Genomic DNA, 25,076 nt, shown 5'->3' on the forward strand with positions numbered 1-25,076 from the left:
TTCCCTGCATGAGTCTCCTTTGAGGAAATGTCAGACTGTGTGTGCTGCCGACATCTCCAACTCTGAAAGGATACCGTGTGACACCTGTGCAACCTGTTGCAGGACCTGGCACCTGGGGACGGAGGGGGCACCCACTCTCAGTGGCTGTCAGATTGATGGCCATTCTGAACTTCTATGCGATTGGCTCCTTCCAGAGCCTGAATGGCAATGTCTGTGGCATCTCCCAGTCTTCAGTCCGCGCCTGTGTCAAGCGGGTCACTGAAGCCCTGTATGCCCGGGCTGGACAGAACATCAAATTCAACCTGGACCAGGCCCATCAGGAAGCCTGGGCTGTGGGATTCGTTGCAATTGCGGGGATGCTGAATGTATAGGGGGTGGTCGACTGCACCCATGTCACCCTCAGGGTCCCCCTACAGGGTCCACGATGATTCGTTAACAGGAAGGGATTCCATTCCCTGAATGTACAAATTGTGTGTGACCACAATATGACCATCATGCATGTCTGCGCCAGACATCCAGGCAGCATGCATGACAGCTTCATTATAAGGAGGTGGGATATCCCATGAGCATTTGAGGAGGAGTCCAGGTTGCAGGGGTGGCTCCTGGGTGATGTGGGTTACCTGCTTCAGATATGGCTGATGACATCTGTGTGGAGTCCTGTGACTGAGGCGGAGACCCACTATAATGGGACCCATGTAGCCACCCGCGTGACAGTAGAGAGGTGCATTGGGCTCCTCAAATTGCGATTCCAGTGCCTGGACTGATCCGGAGGAGCCCTCCAGTACAGCCCTGTGATCTCCTCCCTCATACAGGGGGTGTGCTGTGCCTTGCACAATCTGACTCTGCAGTGACGTGATCTCTTGGAGGAGGAAGAGGACGTGGAGAACGACCAGCGGGAGGAGGATGAGAGCACCTTGGAACACCTGCCAGGTGGTGCAGGGCTGGCATCTCAGCTGAGGCATGCTTGGGTGGCGAGGGAGGCTCTGCTAACTTGGGGCTGAAGGGCACAATTTCAAAGATAGCAGATGACACAAGACTAGGAATCATTGTGAACTGCAGGGATGATAGTGATAGACTCCAAGAGACCACAGGCTAGTGAAATGGGCGCTCACGTGGCAGATTAAATTTTAATGCAGAGCAGTGTTTGGTGATACTTTCAGCAGAAAAAAATGATGAAAGGTAATATACAGTTCAGCAAAAATGATTAAAGGGGACAGGTGGATTGAGAAAGCAGTTAACATGACATACGGAATATTGCGCTTTATAAAGAGGCACAGGAGTACAAAAGCAAGTAAGCTTTGGTGAACATTAACAAAGCAGTAGTTCAGCTTCAACTGCAGTATTGTGTACAATTCTAGATCCTACATTTTAGGAAGCATGCGAAGGCATTAGCGAGGCTGCTGAAAATATTTACAGGAATGGTTATCAGGATTTTTTTGAAGGGATTTGAAAAAATAGATGCAGCATTAAAATAAAAGATATTTCTGAGAGTGATTAAAATCTGGGATGCACTGCCTGAGAGTTGGATGGAGGCAGATTCAATCATGGCTTGCAAAAGGGAATTGGGCAACTTTGTGAAGATTTGCAGGTTGACAGGGCAGAAGTGGAGGAAAAGAACCAGAGTACCTTTCGCAATGAGCTGACATGGTCACAACAGGTCAGATGGCCTGCTGCTGTGCCATAGTCTATGACCTACAGTACCACTACTGGATAATTAACATTCAGCTATGGCTCATTTCAACAGACAACTAATATCATACAATGCTTTTTATAAAAAGCTATGCCATTAAACTTAATGGAATAGAATTACTTAAAGAAGCAAGCAATGCAAGTGAGGTCTTAACCTGCCTAATGTGAATGAAGCATTTCTCAAAGAAATGTCTTGTTTCTCAATGGAAACAAATACAATCTTTATGCAAATCACATTAAGTGCAAACTCATAAATTTGAATTTAATCTCACCATGCTGCTTCAAAACAAACTGAACTGCTAACACAAATGCACTTACAATCCAGTTTCATGACTGGGTGCAAGCATTAAAGGCCAGTCTACTAGATAAAGATAATGGGCTAAATATTACAGCAATCTTTACAGCCTATAAACACAAAGGGATAGGAATGACCACTGTGGGGTTGCTGATTTAATTGCAAATACACGTTATCTGGATTTGTAGAATTAGTTTCTCAGCAATATCTTGCATCTTTTATAATCTTACACCATTCACGAGCATAAGTGTACACGTGCAAACTGCAATGATCTGACACCGGTATCATTCCATTTTGTTTCAGCAGACACTGACTCATTGAAATATTGGAGAGCATCATCTCGTCTGTCGAATCACAGTCATTTGTCAAGTTTTCCATCAACATCAAGCACTTTGGTATGTGGTAAGGCAATGAATGTGGAAATATGGAGAATGTGTATTCGCAGTTTCATGCTAAACCTTAGGAAAAACATTTTTTTTATATGGTTACAGTAGCAACTTTTCAACAATTTATTGGATGTGACACATTTTAAAATATTCCAAAGAGATGATGAGTTATATATGTGTTGTAACTGAGTTCATTAATTCATCTCTTTTTAAACCTATTTTCAAAAGGCAATCCTTTTTCAGAGCTAGATATACATTACATAAGTTGAAAGCTGTCTAAAAGTAAAAATGAACAAAGTCCTTTTGGTTTTCAATATTGCTGTTTTGATTGCTCATTTCTTGTTAAATTCCAATTTTTAGATTTTGCCATCACCACCTTTATCGGTTGGTGCATCTGAATTCCATGGGCTGTTGCACAGTTCGGCTGTGTCTCCTATTCTTGTTCCTGAATCTCCAACCAACCGGCTAACAGCTCAAGGTAGGCAGAAGTTCTCCATTTTCCATGAAATATATAGCACAGGAACGGTCTACTCAGCCCAACTGATCCAAGAGCCTTCTCTTACCCTTCCTCATTTGACTCAATCAACATGATCTTCGACTTGCTTTTCGTTCATGTACTTATCTAACCTTCCTTTAAATGCAGCTATGTCATTCACCATAACAGCATGGTGGCACAGTGGTAAGCACTATTGCTTCACACAGCCAGGGACCTGAGATCAGTTCCAGCCTTGGGAGACTGTCTGTGTGGAGTTTCCACATTTTCCCCATGTCTGAATTTCCTTCAGGTGTTCCAATTCCCTCCTGCACTCCCAAAGATGCGTGTATCAGGTTGATGGGCCATGCTAAATCGGGATAGGGGAGAGGGGCTGGGTGCGATTGTTGGTGCAGGCTCGATGGAAGAATAGCCTCCTTCTGCACTGCAGGGATTCCATGATTCTTCTATGATCCTATGACTTCTTAGATATTGAGTTCCACATTCTCACTACTCTGAGGTAAAAGAGAGTTTTTTCTGAATTCCCTATTTGGTTTCTTTGTAACTATTTTAGATTGGCCATCACTTTCAATTCCTTCTCATTTATTCTGTGTTCTCTATTTTCTATCAAAACCTTTTATAATTTTAAAGACTTCTGGTAAGTCATTCTTAAGTATTTATTAGTCTTCTTTTGGTTAAATGAGGTTAATTTAAGATTAATATTGAGGATTGTTGTGGCTGCAGGAAATTAGAAATAAATACACCAAATGACCCCTCCTGGAGTGGAAACACTTTGGTCTTATTGTGCAGAGACAGGGGAATTTGTGCTTCATGTGCATATATCTTTGGAAGCAGGGGACATATAGAGTCTAGTTAGGAAAACTTAGAATCATACAGTACAGAAGAGGCCCGTTGGCGGATAGAGTCTGCACCAACAAACACTTACCCGACTTTCCAGCGTTTGGTCCATAGCTTTGAATATTATGACATATATGTGCCCATCCATATACTTTTTAAATGGTTGTTGAGGTTTCTGGTTAGGCCACAACATTGTATCCAGTCTGGTCACCACACTTTAGAAAGGGTCAGGGGGCCTTTAAGAGGGTGTAGAGCAGATTTATCAAAATGCTTCTAGGATGAGGGCTTTTAGCTACAAGGTTAGGTTGGAGAAGCCAGCGTTGTTTTCCTGAATGCAAAGGATTTTGAGGGAAATATAAATAGTTTTGAAAGTACTCAGCAGGTCTGGCAGCATCTGTGGAGAGGGAAATAGAGCTAACATTTCAAGTCAAAGAAAAGTTATGAAGAAATAATATTCCATTTGAAATATGAACTTTTGTTTTTCTCCCCGCAGATGCTGCCAGACCTTTTGAATATTTCCAAGCATTGTTTTTTTCAGATTTCCAGCATCAGCAGTATTTTACTTTTTAGTTTAGAGATTAAGGGGAGATTTGATCAAGGTCCTTGATTAGTCGAGACAAAGTAGACCATGAAAATTGTTCCCGTAAGCTTAAAGAACAATGACAGAGGGGTACAGTGTAAGGTTTTGGTCAAGTAATGCAGGAGGAATCTGAGGAAAAACTTTATTTATACAGCGAGTGGTAATGACTTGGAACTTGCTGTATATGGGAGTGATGGAAGCAGATGATCAATGATTTTAAAAGGAAGTTCGATAGACACAAACAAAATAAATTTGCCAGGCTATTAGGATAGAGTGGGACAAGGGGCCTGACTGCATTGCTGTACAGAAAATCAACATGGGTTGATGGGCTGAATAATGTCAGGAGGGGGGATATCTGAAATCCTGGAGAACCCTTAATTAAATGCTTTACACACCAATTGTCATCTAAATTAAAACTTGATCAAATGAAATGTTTAAAATCTTGTAGTCATTTTTAAAAATTCATTGAGATGTGGGCTTTGTTGGCTAGGCCAGTATTTATTGCCCATCCCTAGTTACCCTTGAGAAGATGCCTTTTTGAACTACTGCAGTCCCTGAGGTGTAGACGTACCAACAGTGCTGTTACGAAGGGAGTTCCAGGATTTTGATCAGTGCCGGTGAAGGAACGGTGGCGATTTATTTCCAAGTCAGGTTGGTGAGTGACTTGGAGGAGAATTCCTAGATGGTGGTGTTCCCATGCAGCTGCTGCACTTGTCCTTCCAGATGGTAGAAGGTGCTATCCATGGAGACTTGTTGAGTTCCTAATGTGCATCATGTAGCTGGTATGCACTGCTGCCACTGTACATCGTGATGCAGGGGTACATGTGCATTCATTACCCCCAAGTTCAGTTTGAATCTGTAGTTTAATTTTTTTGTATACCTGACACTTCTATCTCACCCCAAACTAACTAAAGAGTGCCACCGTGGCAGTGTGAATTCTTATCTAGTGGTCTTTTGTTTTCAAGTGAGGAGGTCAGTCACGAGGAGACACAAGTTTAAGATGAGGGGCAGGAGGTTTAGGGAGGATCTGAGGAAAATCCTTTTTTGCCTAGAGAGTGGCGATGATCTGGAATGTGCTACCTAGGAGGGTTGCCTCACATCCTTTAAAATGTACCTGGATGAGCACTTGGCACATCATAATATTCAAGTCTAAATTTTCCTGCAACTTTTACTGTTGTAAAGTTGACATGTTATCATTACCATCTAGTTGTCATAACTTCATGTTTAATCGAATTGGCTAGCTATTGTGATTGTCATGTTAACATTAGTGGTTTACAATAGAAGTTTTTGATATCCAGCAAGGTTGCAAGGTGTCAGCTGAAGCTTTTATCTGATAAGCACAAATGTAGCTGTCAGAAATTTTCTCTTATTCAAGACCACTGCGTAATGACTCAGAAATCATAGAATTCCTACAATACAGAAGGGGGCCATTTGGTTCATCGAGCCTGCACCAACAACAATCCCACCCAGACCCTATCCCTGTAACCCCACATATTTACCGTGCTAATCCTCTAAAACTAAGGGACAATTTATTACAGCTAATCCACCTGACCTGCACATCTTTGGACCATGGAAGGACACCGGAGTACCCGGAGGAAACCCACACAGACACGGGGAGAATGTGCAAATTCCATTCAGGCAGTCGTCCGAGACCGGAATTGAACCCTGGCACTATGATACATCAGTGCTAACCACTGTGCTGCTGTGCAGCCTGCAAGGAAGTCCGATTGGAAAGAAACAAACCACTACCTTGGTGTACACATACTAGTCCCTGCCTGAAACTAGAGTTCAGCAGGCCCAGTTCTGGGCCTGCCTTATAAAAGGCTCAGGTAAAGAGTTCCTGCTGGGCGTGCTACTGTGTATTGCCAGGGGAATTCATAACCCCAGTGGGCGTCATAGGGATTATCACACATTCATTGTTTGATTCAATTTATTGTGAGTCCCAATATTAGGGTACAAGATCAGAAGCCCCAAGGTAGACTATGAAGTCAGACTAGGTTCCAACAATTTGCTCTTTTGGCATTAGTGTGAGGATAAGTAATTTCAAATCAGGAGCTTTTCTACTGACAAACTGGGAAGATGTAACAAAACAAACTTTAGTTCACAACTCAGTTTAATTATAACAAATTAATTAGCTAAGCTTTTAACAATTGACCAATACATAACCATGATGAGATACGATTCACAATGCTAACCTATTACTGTGAGTTCCAATTCAAACAATATTCTTCTCATCAACTTAAACTCTTCTTTAAAATTATTTAGCAAAACACGGGTATATTGGCTTGTCACCATCCTTTGGAGCTTTCAGATAGCCTTTGGAGAGAGACAGAGAGACACCCATTTCTTCTGACAGCTCAGACAGCAACTGCTTATATTTTAAATGAAATTGAAACAGTATTTCTTTCCTACAAATTTAGCTCCTCCCATTAACCACATAACTCTATAATACCTAGTCTGAAATCCCAGGACAACATAAATAAACGAAAGGTTCATTACCTCTGCAAAGAAATACATTCATAGCTAAAATCAAGCATTAGCCTGCATTCTTAGCATGTGCTGCATGTCTACCAGACAAATCAACTCTTGAAACAAAACACTACCTTTTAAAGCAGCCCCTCCTTAATATATTGGCAGTGAAATGCAGTGCCTTTTTGAAGATGTCAGATGTCTAGCACCATTGATTGCCTTCAGCCAGTCAGATCAAAGAGCTAAAGTTCAACAATCCTTTGACCAATCAAATGCTGAAAACCACTATCCCTATGCCAATCAGTTCTCAGACCCATGTCACTAGGAACTGTACTGGAACCAACTCTTGGATGTAATTTCTGGTATGGTTGTTTTTGTGACTGTCTTGCCTGTTCTACTTTATAATCTTACAGGACAAAAATATAAAGAATGCACTAATTCAGGAAATAAGTTTCGAACATAACCATGAACTATCCAGCCATACTTGTGTATCTCTCTTCTCCAGCTCCTCTGTAGTACCAACACCCTTAACTCCTGTGAACTTTCCTGGATGTTATCTGAGTGCTGACTATGGCCTGGCCCAAATCAGGACAGAGGTGAAAACTATGCTACTCTGTTCTCAGTTTTCAGACCCATGTCACTGGGGACTATACTGGTGTGGCTGTTTTTGTGACTGACCTAGAATCGTCGTCCATTTGGTGTCTTGTTCTAGCTATTGGCCAGGATTCTCCCAGAACAAATCTTAAGTGCCCAACAGGCGGGAAAACAGGAGTATTTTCTGTCCATGTTTGGGCATACCTACCTTAACGAATCTCTGATGCTGTGAGCAATACATAGTGCCTCAGCATGATTCACTCTGAAAAATGGTGGGCGGAGCCTATTCCCACCCAAGAGGCTGACGGCGTAGTGCTGAGCGGGCTGCTGCACGTGTGCCAATCTGTCAGTGCAGAGATCAGCACATGAGCAGTCGCACCCCCCCCCCCCCCCCCCCGCCCCTCCCCACACACACACACACACACACACACACACACACACACTGCTGGTCTTCCGATGCCCTTGGAATCCCCCTGATCACTGGCCTCCTGACACCCCCATTGCTAGCCGCCCCAACCCAACTCTCCCAGCGCTGATCTCTTCTCCATCCCGCCTCCAACTTTCCAACAATGGCCATTCCCAAACGTCTCCTCACTTCTCCTCCACCGGTCCCACTTGCAGGGTGGCCGTGGGAGTCTCCACTCCCCCCACTGGCACTGTCCGGTGCCCTTGGTGGGTGCCAGGTTCCAAGGGGTGCTGTCCCTTGCCCCCGATCTCTTGAATGGGCGGGAGGCCTCAATGGCCTCTGTCCCCACCACATGGTGAGGATGCCTGCTCCCTGACAGTAAGTAGCAGTTGTAAACCCTGCTGGTGGGAATCACTCCAGTTGGGGGAGAGTGAGATACTTGCAGAGCTGGAGAATATCATTCCTCTAATCATATGGAAATGTCAAATTCAGTGACATTTCCAGGTGATTATCAACTTCATGTTGATTTCCGGCGTGGAGCTGATTGCGCTAAAAAGTGCTTGGGAGATTTGCAACTGGCAAACCTTGCAAAATGCCTTCTATTGTTGTCTCCTGGCCTATTGCACTGCTTGAACAGCGCAGTGGGCAAGGACAATCCTGCATGTTACCTTTCATTGAGATCTGCAGTTGCTCTACTTTGCATCCAGAGTCCCAGCTAGCTCCACCTCTTGTCACATCTTCCACACACAATAAGTACTGATTTGTGCCTCTTTCTGTCTAGCAGCTTTCCACATCACACCAAATTCAGAAATTTAGCTCTGCACCCTGATTGCAGCAATGTCAAAGGGCATCTGCAGTGACTGTCAGAAGTCTCGTGAAGTGTTGGCCTAGTTTTCACAAGCTGTCCGTATGTGTTGCTGAAGTATGTCAAAATGACCATGCCACATATCACAGAACTGGTAACCTTTGAACATTTGTAATCTTTAAAACTGGTAAAGCAGATGACCTCCAGAAAACAATGCAAGGGACCTCTGATGCACTTATTCCAAGAGGAGATTGGTAATAACTTGGCAAATATCAACACAGATATTTGAATTGGAAAGAAGCAGCGAAGTGTCAGCAGTACTCTCAACGGGTTTAAAACAAATCTTAGCAGATGTGAGAATCCTGAAAATCAGGAGTATTATAGTTAGTAACTAGAGAAGGTCTGGACATTATACAGAAATGGAGAGGGGGAAGATGGTGACACAAAAAAAATTAAACTTGCATTTTAACTTGCTACATAAGTTGTGTGGGTGGGGGCCAAAGGTGAGAGGAGTCTAACTCTTCAAATCCCAGGTTTTTTTGAGAGATTTTAACTTAAGGGCCTTTGTGTTGGTACAGCAAGACCTAGCTGACTGGCAATTGGGTGTGGGGGTTTTGCATGGCAGGAGGACACAGCCAGAGACCACTAAGGAATGGTCTCAGGCAATCATAAGTGCAAAGGGAGTGTGGGAGGCAGAACACATCATCTTAAGTGGAGGGAAGCGTGAGGTAAGTCCAAGGTGTCTTTTTGGGATCTGGAACATTCTTACTTCTGGCCCACTTGGAAGCCAAAAAAACCCTTCTCTGTGTCTGTTCTAGCCCCAGGTCCTCTTGTTAACTGGTTGATCTTCCCTTCTAGACTCTAAATAAATATTGAAATCTGGCCCTGATAATGATGTTGGAACCTGATCTGTATTTTTAAAATAGGACCTTGCTGCCTCTCAGCAGGTTTGCAGAAATCAGAAGGTTCAAATGATAATGCTGTATTCAAATGCAGTGTGAATTGTTGCCTCAATCGACCCTAATCCGACACCCAGTTCCTGTGTTATAATTTTAACGGACAAGTTCAAAAGCCTGCTATTTTTAAATACGTAAATGAAGGAGCTTTACATTATTATAATTACCCAATATAGCAACAGTAAAGAAATATGTTTGGAAATTCTATTATAGTGATCACAAATTATTAATAGACAAAGCAGCACTCCGGGAAACATAAAGTAAACTCGTTTTGATCTTGACTGGAGAGCAGCCCTTCTCTTGTCCTGTAGTTTGGTTGAAGGCAATGCAACTAGATTTGGAATGTCTGATCTCTATTAGTAACACCACCTTAACTTCAAGGCATCGTTACTTAAATATCTTGATAATTCATCCACGCTACAGTTAATACCTGTGAGTAGCAAATGAAACATTGCTTGTTGTCAAATGTTTTCACTGCCAATTCTATCTTATCTGGTTTTCTCCATTTAGGTCAGAGTGACTCAGAAGCTACACAATCACTACACAGTGAGAATTCCCATGCTTCTGATCCTTCATTAGAGCGGTGTGCAGTCATTACCCTTCACTTCTCATCAGCTCTCTGTGGCTTGCTTGCTAATCTTCTGGCAGCTCTTCCAGAAGATACGTTAGCTGCAGTCAAGCAACACCAGCTTCTTGCAGCTTTTCATGGGTAGGTAATCTTGTATAACAATGTTTGGATATTGTTGAAGGATGGCCATGTTTTCTAGTTTAGGACTACAGATGATGTTGCCCCAGAATTTGCTGGTGCAGGGCATTTTGGCATGCGTCCCATTTTCATTGAAAATGTGAGCTGATAATTTGCTGGCACAATGAGGCAGCTGAAATCTTAGTGAGCGATGGAAGCTACAGTCTATGTCAACCAATGAGACTGAGAAATAAACAGAGGAAAGACAGGGGAGTGTAAACTAAACTGGATGATTTAGAGTTAAATTAGGTACAGGACAAGAAATAAAGGGAAGGAAGGAAGGAAGAATTCGATTGAGAGAGGAAGAAGTCAAAGTGAGAAAAATTAACACTAACGCTAACAATCTCTAGCAACAATTTATCACCCAGAGGAATGAAACTCCAGTTTAAGTTATTCCTTTCCTGAATTGAAGAGATTGATTAACATTCCAGGAATATAAATCTCATCATTAAAACATTTTTTTTCATTTGAAAAGATTTTTGCACTATTCAGAAACAGTCCTAACGTTCTATGGTATGTTTAATTGGCATTTTGTTTGCACATGTAGGAACCACATAAAACCTAAGAGGAGTTTGAGGATGAGCTGATGTCTTTACGAGTCTATTTGTGGAATTGTGCAAATTATCCAGAAACTTGTACTGATTAGTATTCACAGTGCATTTCTTTCTCAGCACAAGTTGCTGGGCTATGTTTGCATTTAAAAACAACAAACTCCATTAAACCCACACTCTTGGGCAACATATTCTGAACCATCATGTTAGTCAGCCAGCCATGTACAAGACTGAACCCTCTCATAGAAAAACCTGAGAAAACAGTCTAAACATCAACAGCTCAATTTTGATTGATGATTGAAAAGCAAGATTGGACATCCATGAGGTGCTGTGGACCGTTAGCAGCATCAGAATTGTAACTTGTAATGTTGTGGCCCGGCATATCTCCCACTCTACCATTATCATCAAGCCAGGGGATCAACATTGGTTCAATGAAGAGTGCAGGAGGGCATGCCCAGGAGCACCACCAGGCATACTAAGAACAAGGTGTCAACCTGATGAAGTTACAACAGAGGACTACTGTGCCAAACAGCATTGGCAGTGGCAATAGGTAGAGCTAATCGATCCCACAACCAGCAGACCAGATCAGCTTTGCAGTCCTGCTACATCGAGTTGTGAATGGTGGTGGATGATTAAACAATTCACTGGAGGAGGAGGCTCTACAAATTTTTCCACCTTTAATGCTGGGCGATCCCAGGACATGAATACAAAAGATAAGGCTGAAACATCTGCAACAATCTTCTGCCAGAAGTGCCAAGACGGTGTTCCAATTCAGTCTTCTCTAGAGATCCTAGCATCATAGATGCCTTAAGAACGAGGAGCTGGAGTAGGCCATCTGGCCTCTCGAGCCTGCCCCACCATTCAATAAGATCATGGCTGATCTTTTCGTGGACTCAGCTCCACTTAACTGCCCACTCACCCTTAATTCCTTTACTGTTCAAAAAATTATCTATCCGAGCCTTAAAAACATTCAGTGAGATAGCTTCAATTGCTTCACTGGGCAGGGAATTCCACAGATTCATAACCTTTCATGTGAAGAAGTTCCTCCTCAACTCAGTCCTCAATCTATCAATCTTCAGCCAATTCTTTTCATTCCACATGATATCAAGAAATGGCTGAATACACAAGATACTGTAAAGGCTGTGGACCCTGACAACATTCTCAAGACTTGTGCTCCAGAATTAGCTTTGCCGTTTGCCAAGCTGCTCCACTACAGCTACAACACTGGCATCAGCCCAACAATGTGGAAAATTACCAGGTATGTTCTGTGCACAAAAAGCAGAACAAGTGCAAACTAGCAATTACTGCCCCATCAGTCTACCCCCAATCACAGTGATGGAAGAAGTTATCAACAATGCTATCAAGTGGCACTTAATCACCAATAACCTGCTCACTGTCACTCAGTTTGGATTCTGCCAGTGTCACTCAGCTCCTGACCTCCTCGCAGCCATACTTCAAACATGGCAAAAGAGCTGAACTCAAAAGATGGGGTGAGAGTGACTGCCCTTGAAATCGAGGCAGCATTTGACCCTTATGTTGCATCAAGGAGCCCTAGTAGCAGTGGAGGGGCGAAAATCTCTCCATTGGTTGGAGTTATACCTAGCACAAAGGAAGGTGGTTGTGGATGTTGGAAGTGAATCATCTCAATCCAGGGACATCACTGCACAGAGTTCCTTCAGGTAGTGTCCTAGGCGTAATCATCTTCAGCTGTTTTATTAATGATCTTCCTTCAATCATAAGATCGTAATGTGGAGATGCTGGCGTTGGAAGATCGTGATGTGGAGAATGCCGGCATTGGAAGATCGTGATGCTTGTGTTGGGCTGGGATGGACACAGTAAGAAGTCACGTAACACCAGGTTAAAGCCCAATTTGGAATCACGAGCTTCGGAGTGTTGCTGCTTCATGATTCCGTCCGTTTGCCTCCATAGGTGCTGCCAGATCTGAATGTTTCCAATATTTTTGACCTTTAATTTCACATTTCCAGCAACCACAATATTTTGCATCTCTTTTAACAGCTGGACCTCATTTCAGTGCCACTACTCACTTGCACACCCATTTTGCACAGCAGGAGCAGGAAATAAAAGATTGGTCACCTACCAACACTGAGGGAAGTTAAAATTCTTCATACAGTAGCTTGGTCCATGTAACTATAATGTATGGAAACCTCATCTATAGAATGCAGTTTTAATGTGAGAAGTGTTTTCTTATTGGACTGCTTCATCCTACTAACTCCCAATTGATGGATAGTTTCAAGAGAGGTTATATAAAAATATATTTTTATATTTATCATATGAAATTTATGCACTCATCCCTGCCATATGTACAATCAAATTTCTCATTAATGTATTAACATTGTGATTGAAATTATTTTTCCATCCCCCCCCATCACTGACAACTATTTTCATCTGGATAGGATTGATAGACAGTTAGCTGATTTGGCATATTGAAGGGATCATATACCCTCTTTCATGTAATAATTGGATATTGGACAACCCCAGAAGAAAAGAGATTCCTGAGTGCAAGCAATGCAATGTATTACAGGCAGGTATAGTAACACAAGGTCGTAACATTTCAGATATTTCTTTATGTAGGTTACTTTACAACAAAGCTGAGCCATCATCGCATCTAGCAATTCAATAACACACACCCCTTGAACTTCTCTTGTATTAGTGTCAAAGGTCAGATGAAACAGAGTACTTTGTAATACAGTTAGAGCTGTGTCACATTTATCGTATTCTTGTGAATCTGTTTTATTTTAGCAACCCCATTCGCACGTCGCTACCCCATACAAAATCATCAAAGTGTTCACTTATTTCTTGCTTTACAAATGCAGCCTTGCAAAATCAAAGGTGTGCATCACTCTTGGGATCCCCAGATCTAATGCAAAACACTGCAGATGTTGTAAATCTGAAATAAAACACAAAATACTGGAAATACTCAGGAGATCTGACAGCATCTTGTGAACAGTGAGACTGAATGAACTTGTCAGGTAGTTAACCTTTAAAATGGAAAATATTTTGATCGTTGCGGGCCAGAGACGGGAGGCTAGGAGGGATTTTGAAGTTGACTTTTCCTTGCCGCACTGATGCTGCCAGTCTTGCTGAGTGTTTACAGTATATTTTGTTTTTATTGCACAGGAACTCAGGAAACTTAACATCCACCTATAGTTGAAACTAGACAAGTAGAGCAACAAAACAGTAATGCTCATGCTCTACAAACAGAGTCAATTATGTCTCACCTGCTTTTAGTCTCCAGCATTCAGGAGTTGAGGGCCTGAATGCGATTACTGTCACTACAGAGGCAGTGCTTGATAGACTAATGCGACTGAAGGTGGACAAGTCCCCAGGACCGGATGGAATGCATCCCAAGGTTCTGAAAGAAATAGCAGAGGTGATAGTGGATGCCTTAGTAATTATTTATCAAAATTTGCTGGACTCCGGGGAAGTGCCGGAAAATTGGAAAATGGCTAATGTTACGCTGCTGTTTAAAAAAATGTAGCAGACAAAAGGCAGGGAATTATAGGCCGGTTGTTTAATGTCTGTAGTTGGAAAAATGCTACAATCAAAGAAGAAATAGCGAGGTACCTAGAAAAGAATGGTTTGATTGAGCAGACGCAGCACGGATTCGTTAAGGGGAAGTCGTGTTTGACAAATTTATTGGATTTCTATGAGGATGTGACTAGTGCAGTAGACAGAGGGGAACCAGTGGATGTGGTGGTTTTAGATTTCCAAAAGGCGTTTGATAAGGTGCCTCATGAAAGGTTGCTACAGAAGGTTAGGGTGCACGGAGTTGGGGATAAGGTGTTAACGTGGATAGAGGATTGGCTGTCTAATAGAAAGCAGAGAGTTGGTATCAATGGGTGCTTTTCTGGTTGGCAGTTGGTGACTAGTGGAGTGCCGCAGGGATCGGTGCTGGGGCTTCAACTGTTTACCATTTATATAGATGATCTGGAGGAGGGGGCTGAGTATAGGGTGACAAAATTTGCTGATGACACGAAGATGAGTGGAAAAGCAAATTGCGTGGAGGGTGTGGAAAGCCTGCGGAGAGATCTGGAATGGCTGAGCGAGTGGGCGAGGACCTGGCAGATGGAGTATAATGTTAGCAAGTGTGAGGTTATCCACTTTGGCAGAAATAATAGTAGGAGGGATTTATTTAAAAGGCGAAAAGCTGCAGCATGCTATGGTGCAGAGGGACCTAGGGGTCCTTGTGCACGAGTCGCAAAAACCCAGTCTGCAGGTGTAGCAGGTGATCAAAAAGGCTAATGGAATGTTGGCTTTTATAGCGAGGAGGATAGAATATAAAAGTAGGGAGGTCTTGCTGCAACTGTACAGGGTACTGGTGAGGCCGCAACTGGATTACTGTGTGCAGTTTTGGTTGCCGCACTTGCAGAAGGATATACTGGCATTGGAGGGAGCGCAGAGGATGTTCACTAGGCTGATACTGGAGATGAGGGGGTTGGACTATGAAGAGAGACTAAATAAACTAGGTCTGTACTCGTTGGAGTTTAGAAGGATGAGGGGGATCTTATAGAGACACATGAGATAATGAAGGGGTTGGATAGGGTAGAGGTGGAGAGATTCTTCCTGCTTAGAAAGGATAGCAGGACTAGAGGGCACAGCCTCAAGATAAGGGGGAGGAGGTGCAGTTTAGATCAGAGTTGAGGAGGAACTTCTTCACTCAAAGGGTGGTGAATCTCTGGAATTCTTTGCCCGTTGCAGTGGTGGAGGCTACCTCGCTAAATATATTTAAGTTACGGGTAGATAGGTTTTTGATGGACAGGGGAATTAAGGGTTATGGGGAGAAAGCAGGAAAGTGGAACTGATCCACTTCAGATCAGCCGTGATCTTGTTGAATGGCGGGGCAGGCTCGAAAGGCTAGATGGCCTACTCCTGCTCCTATTTCTTATATTCTTATGTGTACAAAACTGATCAGATGGAGTTGTTATAAATACTGAGGATAATACCAATCAGTACATTCTCCAAACTCCTCCCGATTCTGTATCATGGCTCAGGCTACCTGAGGCCTTAATAGGCAATTCTCCAGCCTCTAAACACAATGAAGAGAACCCTAAATGTAGTTTTGGTGATTTCAGTTTTAGAATGAGGAAGGTGAGCTCAGTAAGTTGCAGTCAATTTCTCAGGGGCAGTATTTCACATTTTTTGGGGGTCTCATTTTGATTGTGGTTTCTCCTTTTAAAAAAAAACTCTGCTGTGTGAGTGGAAACCAATGCCACTCTGACAAAAAATATATTAGCTTTGCGGTAGCATTCCATAGTATCATGACCACTAGAAATCTGAAGTGAGGCTTTCGTTTATTGAACTTACCCCAATCATGTCAACCTTATCCATTTGCTTTAACATTCAAGGTATTTTTTGATTTAAGGCAATATACAAAAATGCTGTAACTGAGGTAAACAGGCTTACCTCAGGAGTTTAGTCATAGACTAAACTCCTGACTTTCTGACAGCCCATTGAAGATTTGCATAACAGGATATTTTCTGCCATGCTGCAATCTGATAATGTGCCTTCCATAGTCCCCAGACCTACCACATACCACAACACCTAGAACCAAACCCTTGGAGTCAAGAGCAACCAACAGATACATTTCTTTTCCGAGCTCTCTCTTTGCCTTGCGTAGTGCTAGAAGGTCATGAGGCTAGTCCAAGACAATGAACCATTGCCAACAGCACAGGGATAGAGAAACAGTTTTTAATAATGCATCAAACACATCTTTTCTATGGTAAGATCCTACTAATTCCTAGTTGCTCTTCCAGTTAAGTGACGTGAGGCCTACAACCAAACTGGCAAATGTCTGCCCGGATGCATTGTGCCCCAATCACAATTACCATGAAGTGGTTTTAAAATCCCCCCCCCTACCTTAAGTGCTTGGTCTGGCACCTGGTCCCCACCTACCTCTCATTGTCCTCCACCTTCTCCTTTCCTCCTTCCTGCTACTTCTCTCCCATAATAGTCTAGGTCCACTTATTCCCCTGCCCTCTAATTGAGTTTGCACTCGTTGGTGCTCATATCCTACATTACTTCCCTGTTCAACCCCACTGAAGAATGACCAGAGGTAAATCGATATATATTTTCTTCAGAAGAGAAATATATTTTTTTAAGTTCAGGCCCAAGTTAACATTTTAATATGAAGCTTTTTTTTTGTTGAGTTCAGAACCCTGTATTCATTTTAAAATTCTCTCTTATTAATATGGAAATGGCTATTATGTTTCATCAATTTCATGCTTGGTACTGCTGCAGCTGCAAGCTTGAGACATTGTTGATGTTACTTCACATAGAGGCCCAGGATCATAAATTCCTATTGCTTAAGGAGCAACACAATGATGTCTTTCACAAGCTAGCTTCCTCTTAGGATTTGAAATAAACACGGTTATCTAAGCAAAAATATTAACAGTGAAGTATCCAAACATACAAGTTGTGTTGCCAGAGAATATTTTTAACTTGGGTTTGTTCTGCAATTGTATGTCAAAAGACATTCTAATTAAGGACACTGGTCCTTTTATAATGGTTACGTATTCCCACTATGTTTGGTCCATGAACAGTAGAAATAGATTATTTTATTTTACATTGACTCAAACATTGTAAAGCATGACTCAGATCATGAATTAGTACATTTTCCCTTCCAACCTTTTTACTAACGCGTTGACAATCATTTACAAGTAGTTATCTTTAACCTTGATTTCTTCTGTTAGCTGCCAGAAGGAATGACAAATCATGTGTCACAATTGGCTGGAGTTAACATAAGAACATAAGAAATAGGAGCAGGAGTAGGCCATCTAGCCCTTCGAGCCTGCCCCGCCATTCAATTAGATCATGGCTCAGTTCCACTTTCCCGCCCTCTCCCCATAACCCTTAATCCCCTCGCTTATCAAAAACCCATCAACCCGTGTCTTAAAAATATTTAGCGAGGCAGCCTCCACCAACGGGCAGAGAATTCCAGAGATTCACCACCCTTTGAGTGAAGAAGTTCCTCCTCAACTCCGTTCTAAACCGCCCCCCCTTTATCTTGAGGCTGTGCCCCCTAGTCCTACTGTCCTTTCTGAGCGGGAAGAGTCTCTCCACCTCTATCCTATCCATCCCATTGATCATCTTATACGTCTCAATGAGATCTCCCCTCATTCTTCTAAACTCTAACGAGTACAAGCCTAGTTTATACAGCCTCTCCTCATCGCTCAACCCCCTCAACTCCGGCATCAGCCTAGTAGACCTCCTCTGCACTCCCTCCAAGGCCAAAATATCCTTGCGTAAGTGCGGCGACCAACATTGCACACAGTACTCCAGCTACGGCCTCACCAGTGCCCTATACAGCTGCAGCAAGACCTCCCTACTTTTATATTCAATCCCCCTCGCTATGAAGGCCAGCATCCCATTAGCCTTCCTGACCACCTACTGCACCTGCAGGCTGGGTTTTTGCGACTCATGCACAAGGACCCCGAGGTCCCTCTGCACCGTCGCCTGCTGCAGTTTTTCGCCACGTAAGTAATAGTCCTTCCTGCCATTATTCCTACCAAAGTGGACCACTTGCCAACATTAAATTCCATTTGCCATTTCCTGGCCCATTCGCCCAGCCTATCTAGATCCTTCTGCAGACTCTCCACACCCTCCGCGCAATTTGCCGTTCCACCAATCTTGGTGTCATCAGCAAATTTCGACACCATACACTCGGTTCCCTCCTCCAGATCATCTATATAAATGGTGACTAGCTGAGGCCCCAGCACCGACCGCTGGGGCACTCCACTAGTCACCAACCGCCAATCCGAATAGCACCCATTGACCCCCACTCTCTGCCTCCTATTTGACAGCCAATCCTCTATCCACGCTAACACCCTACCCCCAACTCCATGCCCCCTTACCTTCTGCAATAACCTCTTGTGAGGTACCTTGTCAAACACCTTCTGAAAATCAAGAAAGACCACATCCACCGGCTCTCCTGTATCCACCACCCTAGACACATTCTCATAGAACTCCAATAAATTTGTCAGACACGACTTCCCCTTAACGAAACCGTGCTGCGTCTGCTCTATCAAGCAATTCCCCTCAAGATGCCTCGCTGTTTCCTCCTTGATGACGGATTCTAACATTTTACCTACAACAGACGTTAAACTAACCGGCCTATAATACCCTGCCTTTTGCCTGCCACCCTTCTTAAACAACGGCGTAACATTAGCTGTTTTCCAATCTTCCGGCACTTCCCCGGAATCCAGCGACGTTTGGAAAATAACCACCAAGGCATCCACTATCACCTCCGCCATTTCTTTCAGAACCCTTGGATACATTCCATCCGGTCCTGGGGACTTGTCCACAATCAGTCCCTCCAGTCTGTCGAGCACCGCCTCTCTAGTAACAATAATGTCATTGAGACCCTCCTGTCCTACCATCTTTCCATCGCTAACACCTGGCAAATTATTCACGTCCTCCTCCGTGAAGACCGAAACAAAAAAGTTATTCAAGGCCTCAGCCATTTCCCCATCCCCTACCACTAAGTCCCCCCTCTCATCCTGTAAGGGTCCAACGTTCACCCTAGCCAGCCTCTTCCTTTTTATATATTTATAAAAACTCTTGCTATCCTTTTTTATATTAAGCGCTAGCCCAGCTTCATAGTTTATCCTACCCTTCTTTATCAACTTCTTTGTCAATCTTTGTTGACATTTAAACCTCTCCCAATCCTCTTCTCGCCCACTACTCTTAGCTACTCTAAACACCTCCGCTTTTAATTTAACACTTTCCTTCACCTCCTTCGTTATCCATGGCTTATTACCTCTCCTCCTACGGTCCTTTTTAACCATCGGAATAAATTTCTGCTGAGCACCAAGAAAGATCTCCTTAAAGATCCTCCACTGCTCCTCAGCAGACCTACCTTCCAACGCGCTCCCCCAGTCAACATTCGCCAATTCTTCTCTCATCCTTCCGTACTCCCCTCTGTTCAAACAAAGGAGTTACAGAATTTGCCTTCTGGTTCTATGGGTTTGAACTTGCTACATAGGTTCTGAGTTGAAGTCTGTCATGACCGTTGGGAGCAAAGCTGTTAACATCATTTGACACAATTATTCTTATATTCTTGGGTCAAGTGGCTGTGTGTTCAGAGGCTCATCCAGGATTTGAACACACGATCGAAGCTAGCACTTAACTAGTCACTATCTGTTTGCATGTTCTCCTCATGTCTGCGTAGGTTTCCTCCGGCTACTCCAGTTTGCTCCCACAGTCCAAAGATGTACGGGTTAGGTTGATCGGCCATGCTAAATTGCCCCTTATTGTCAGGGGGATTGGCAGGGTAAATGCGTGGGGTTATGGGGATAGGGCCTGGGTGGGATTGCTGTCAGTGCAGGCTTGATGGGTTAAATGGCCCCTTCTGTACTATAGGAATTCTATGATCCTACATTACTGGGAGAGAGCTGCATTTCCAGAAATTCCATATATCTTATGGTTTTTCAAATGGATATAGTGAACCCTTTAAGTGAGGAACAGAAGGTTATCCTAGGGTCCTGACCTAAATGTATTCTTCAGCCAACATTTCAAAATGGATGAATTGATCATTTGTTTCACTTATGTTTGTGGGGCTCTGTCCAAGTTGGCTGTCATGTTTGCTTATATTATGACAGTAAGTATTCATCAGAAATATCTCATTCTATGATGAGCTGTGCAGTTCTGTGGAACATCTTGAGGAAACAAAACGTACTACAATCAGTTACTTCAAGATGCTGACCCACAGTTCACAGGCTTATTGTGTGTTTTCAATTATTAATGCCAATCCAAGAGGAGCTCTCTTTAATAAACAAGTGGTTTAAAAAAGTAATATACTGGAAAGTATGAATTTTCAGTGGAATTGTTAATTCCTTAATAATTGTTGTCCAATCTTTCAAAGTACTGTAGCAACAATTGCTGGCTGCTAGCAATGAATAAAATTACTGATTGAAGCTAAAAGCATAGATATTTAACAAGAAAAATGACTTTAGCTTTTATTAATTGAACAGTTCAGATGTAATCATTGTTGGTTAGCCATTATTATTGAGAGTGGTAAATGGCAATGTGGGCCTATTAAAGACAGATGAAGGGAAATGGCAATCCATTTTCACATAGTGGAATAGAACAACAAAAAGGAACCCAAGAATAAATCAAAGGAGAAATTAAATTAATTTAGTATTTTGTTGAATATTGTAATGGAGAAAATAATGGGATTTATGATGAACAAATCTTTCATTTGCTGACGAATGTTGAGATATGAATCAAATTGGATAAATGAATTTGAGAGACTGATCTTCCATTCAGTCTGATCATGGATAAACAGGCTCAAGGAATTGAATAGCCTATTCCTGTTCTTGGGAACAGGAAGTAATGAAGCACAGACAGAGTGTGGATATAAGTATCAACAGAAGCCTGCCAATGAGCTATGTACAATCTAATCATTTGCAGCTTGAAAAATAAATACTGCTTGTTTGCAAGATGGAGCCATTCTCAGTCGATGATGACATGTAACAAATCCTAACGCACACACACAAATAAATGTTTCAGATTCCAAATGTATAAATCACATATTAAATTATTTTCCCTCAATTGAATTTGACATGCTGCTCTTGTAATTATTTTGTCAATGTCTTCAGATTTTTGGCATTGTACTATGATCTTTGTAGAGACCAATAACTTTTTTAAAAAGAAATTCAAACTTCCAGTGCATAGCTGAAAGAGACACAAGAGAAGATTTTGTGCTTAAGACTTTTACTGTAACACAAAACATTGACTAAGCATTATTTTAGTTGGCAAAGTATGCTCTAAACTTGAGGGAAAAAAACACATTCAATATATAGAACAATTACTCTGTCCCTTAAGTAGACACTTCATTCTCCAGCAACCAATCCAAAGAGATTCTTAGTTCCTTTTTCCTTTTGTAGTTGGATAACTTCTAATCCTCAAACTGATTTTTGCAGTGTGTGTTACCCTGAAGAATCACTCCCTCTAGCCAAAGTCTTCCAGCCTCTCTTGAGTCATCATCAACTTGGTCTCTTCAATCCAGATGGATGCTCCCACTTGCGTTGTGAATTATAAAGACTTGTTCTGTCTGCTCTCTCACATGACTGACTTGGTGTGATTCAGGGATATTGAGGAAAATGTGTAACCTGATCTCACAGTGGCTTCTTATGGACTGTCCTTTCAAAGTCCAACTCCCACATCAACATGAGCCTTGTGTTCAACTGCACATGCTAATTAGTTATCATCTTGTTTGTGTTTCCCCTCCCCAAAACTCCATTTTATCTTGGATTTAAATAGACAAATTAAAGTATAACAGTTTACAAAATATGACATTCCTGACACCTTCCTCTAAGATCTAAGACAAACAATCTTTTCACTGCCAAAGCAATCACTCTGATCATTGTTTACAGGTGTGAATACCTTGTACCTTCTTTCCAGTAAAACAGCCTGGGACCCCCATTAAACTTTAACAATCAAGGCTTGTTGTCAGCAGAATTCAGAGCAGGTCACTTGACCCCTTTCAGTCCTCCATCTTACCAAGTTAAAAATACAGTCCCAAACATTACAATCTTACAAACTTCATACTTAAAGAATTCGGTAAAGATTGTGTGGTTTAGTTTGATTGGTAGTTTGCAAATCACCGGTAATTTCCAGTTACATCAGACACTTCAATCTGGTTAATTCTGATTCTTCCAGGGGGCATTTGATGATTCGGTTTGTAGTCAAAAGACAAGTCGTGGAATGTTTCAACATGGAAGGTGGTTACTCAGTCAGTGTTGACATGTGCGGGAATTGTGGCTTATACTTCAGCTGTGACCGTCAGAATGCAAGAGCTTTTAACCTAACTGCGAGTCACTCTGGAGCTGAAAAACAAAGGAACGGGGCGGGTGGGAGGGGGATGTTTCTGTTTTGCCAACCGATTGTCCGATGGATGGACACGCACCAACAAGCTAAACAACTAAAGGCAAACAATTGTGAAATTGTCAGACTTGTGTGTAGCGCACTTGCTGTCTGTATGGAAACAGCCGGCTTACTTAAGCTGAGAAAATCTGGAATAGAGTTGCAGGTCTCACAATTATGCACAAGGGTATCAAGCCAAAACCTCTAACCATATCCAGCACAAAGCACAGTTGAGTTTCATGCAGCTTATCCAGCTGCCAGTGTCCCATTCATTAAAGCATTTGTTTGCATGATTGTCTATCGCCAACAAGGAAGAATTTCATGCTCCAGTAATATGTCTCATTAAAATGTTAATATGCCTGCCCAATATTCAACAATTCCCTGTATTATTGCAGATGTAGCTCAAGTATCAACTTACCAGGTTTGGCACAGGAAGTTGACTTGACTCCAATTATCCAATGTCCACTGTTTTCCTGGATCCATATTGTTATGCCCTGTGGTTCCCAAAAATTCAAAATAATCACACTGTTAGACACAAATACTGGAGCTGGCCGTCAAATATACGTTTCCAAATCTCGCCATGTTCTGTAGAATACATTGCTGCTTTGATGCATTGACTGTAGTAGTGAGTGGTGTGGCATTCTGGATATATATGTATACTCATGACAGTATAGTTTCTATATTAGTTTAATGTGACATATGTTACTCTCCCAGACATGGGTGCATGGGGCACAATTTCAACATTTGCAGAGAAGCTTTTTTGTGTTTTTTTTGTAGTGATTGAATACAACTGAGTAGTTTGCTCGACTATTTCAGAGGTTACTTAGAGTCATTCACATTGGGTCAGTACAAGCCATGTGTACTTAAATTTCAGTAACTCTCTGATGCTTTCCAACATATCATTCACCATTGAATAGAATGCTTGACAGCACTGAACATGCTTCAGTGCTGTTTCAATGAATGTCCCAACTAACTCGACTTAGATTTGGTGCAAACAACCTGGATAAAATCCAGAATTCGATCACACATTTTCAGACCTTCCAGCCTTATGAATGTCACAAGAAGTACTAGATTGAAGGGAGAAAGGTAGAAATGTGGACAATGTATTCTAGGAGGTTGTAAGTGCATTTGATACAGCGCAAGGAAACTGAACTGTAGAGAGTATAAAAAAAGCCAATGCAAAACCGAACAGAATGGGAAAGCTCCAAAGAGAGAGACAAGACTTACAGGGGAAAACAACAACGAACAGCTGAAGAGAACTCAGATAAAAGTGGCAAGCAGCCTATATTTTGGGAGGTTGAGCAGGCAAATAAGGTGATACAGAAAGATTAGTAAGTGGAAATGGTTGAGAACAGTTCTTAGAATCCCTACAGTGCAGATGGAGGCCATTCGGTCCATCAATTCTGCATCGACTGCAATCAAACCCAGGTTTTAACCCGTAGCCCCACACATTTACCCTGCTAATCCCCCGACACTATGGTCAAGTTAGCATAGCCAATCAACCTAACCCGCATATGTTTGGACAGTTGGAGGAAAGAGAAAATCACCATGTTTAGGTCATGAACAAATGCCAAAATATACATTATTTGTGTTTCTCTTAAATTTTGTTATTCCTATGCTGACATTTAAGTTTTGTTTTTGTTCATGGGATGTGAGCATTGACATTGCTGACCATCCCTAATTGCCATCGAGAAGGTGGTTGTGAGCTGCCTCTTTGAACTGCTGCAGTCCAAATGGTAAGAAATCCCCACAGTGCTGTTCAGAAGGCCTTTCCAGATTTTGACTGCGTGAGGGAATAACAATATAACTCTAAGTCAGGTTGGTATGTGGCTTGGTGGGGAACTTGGACACGGTGTGGTCCTTAATGTCTGCTGTCTATGACCTGTTAGGCATAGAGTCACCAGTTCGGAAGGTAGAGGTTTGGGGAGTTGCTGCAGTGTATCATCTTTATGCTACACACTGCTGTCACAGTGGGCAGGTGAGAGCATGAATATTGAACATGGTTTATGGGGTGCCAATCAAGTGGACTGCTTTATACTGTTCAACTTCTTGAGTTTTTTTGGAGTCACATTCTGACAAGGCAAATGGAGGATATTCCATTGTACTCCTGACTTAAACTTCTAGATGGTGGGACAGGCTTTGGGAATTTGGGAGGTGAGTTACTCAAAGCAGTGTCCCTAATCTCTGACCTGCTCTTGTAGCCCAATGATTTGCATGACTGGTTGAGTTCCGTTTCTGATCAATGATGACCCCCAGAAGGTAATGGCAGGAGATTCGGCAATGATAATTCCATTAAATATCAAGATTACATGGTTGCAATCTTCTCTTGTTGGGGATGGTCTTTGCTTGGCAGTTGTGTGACATGGATGTTACTTTTCACTTATGAG

At 42.4% G+C, this 25,076-nt stretch overlaps 1 protein-coding gene across 2 annotated transcripts in view; it reads left to right on the top strand.

The window, feature by feature from the left end:
* rttn (rotatin) overlaps positions 1-25,076 on the top strand; it is a 203,255-nt gene that overhangs the window by 143,174 nt on the left and 35,005 nt on the right. Inside the window, exons 34-36 of one of the 2 annotated variants that reach the window (XM_080193777.1) lie at positions 2,288-2,379; positions 2,731-2,848; positions 10,021-10,219. In XM_080193777.1, the coding sequence (XP_080049903.1) occupies positions 2,288-2,379; positions 2,731-2,848; positions 10,021-10,219 (409 nt within the window). The remainder of the gene's footprint in view (positions 1-2,287; positions 2,380-2,730; positions 2,849-10,020; positions 10,220-25,076) is intronic. The other variant, XM_080193778.1, reaches the window with a different exon arrangement.

The sequence above is a fragment of the Carcharhinus amblyrhynchos genome, chromosome 8 (assembly GCF_965287045.1).
Source record: "Carcharhinus amblyrhynchos chromosome 8, sCarAmb.v2.hapA, whole genome shotgun sequence".
Taxonomy (NCBI): Eukaryota; Metazoa; Chordata; class Chondrichthyes; order Carcharhiniformes; family Carcharhinidae; genus Carcharhinus; species Carcharhinus amblyrhynchos.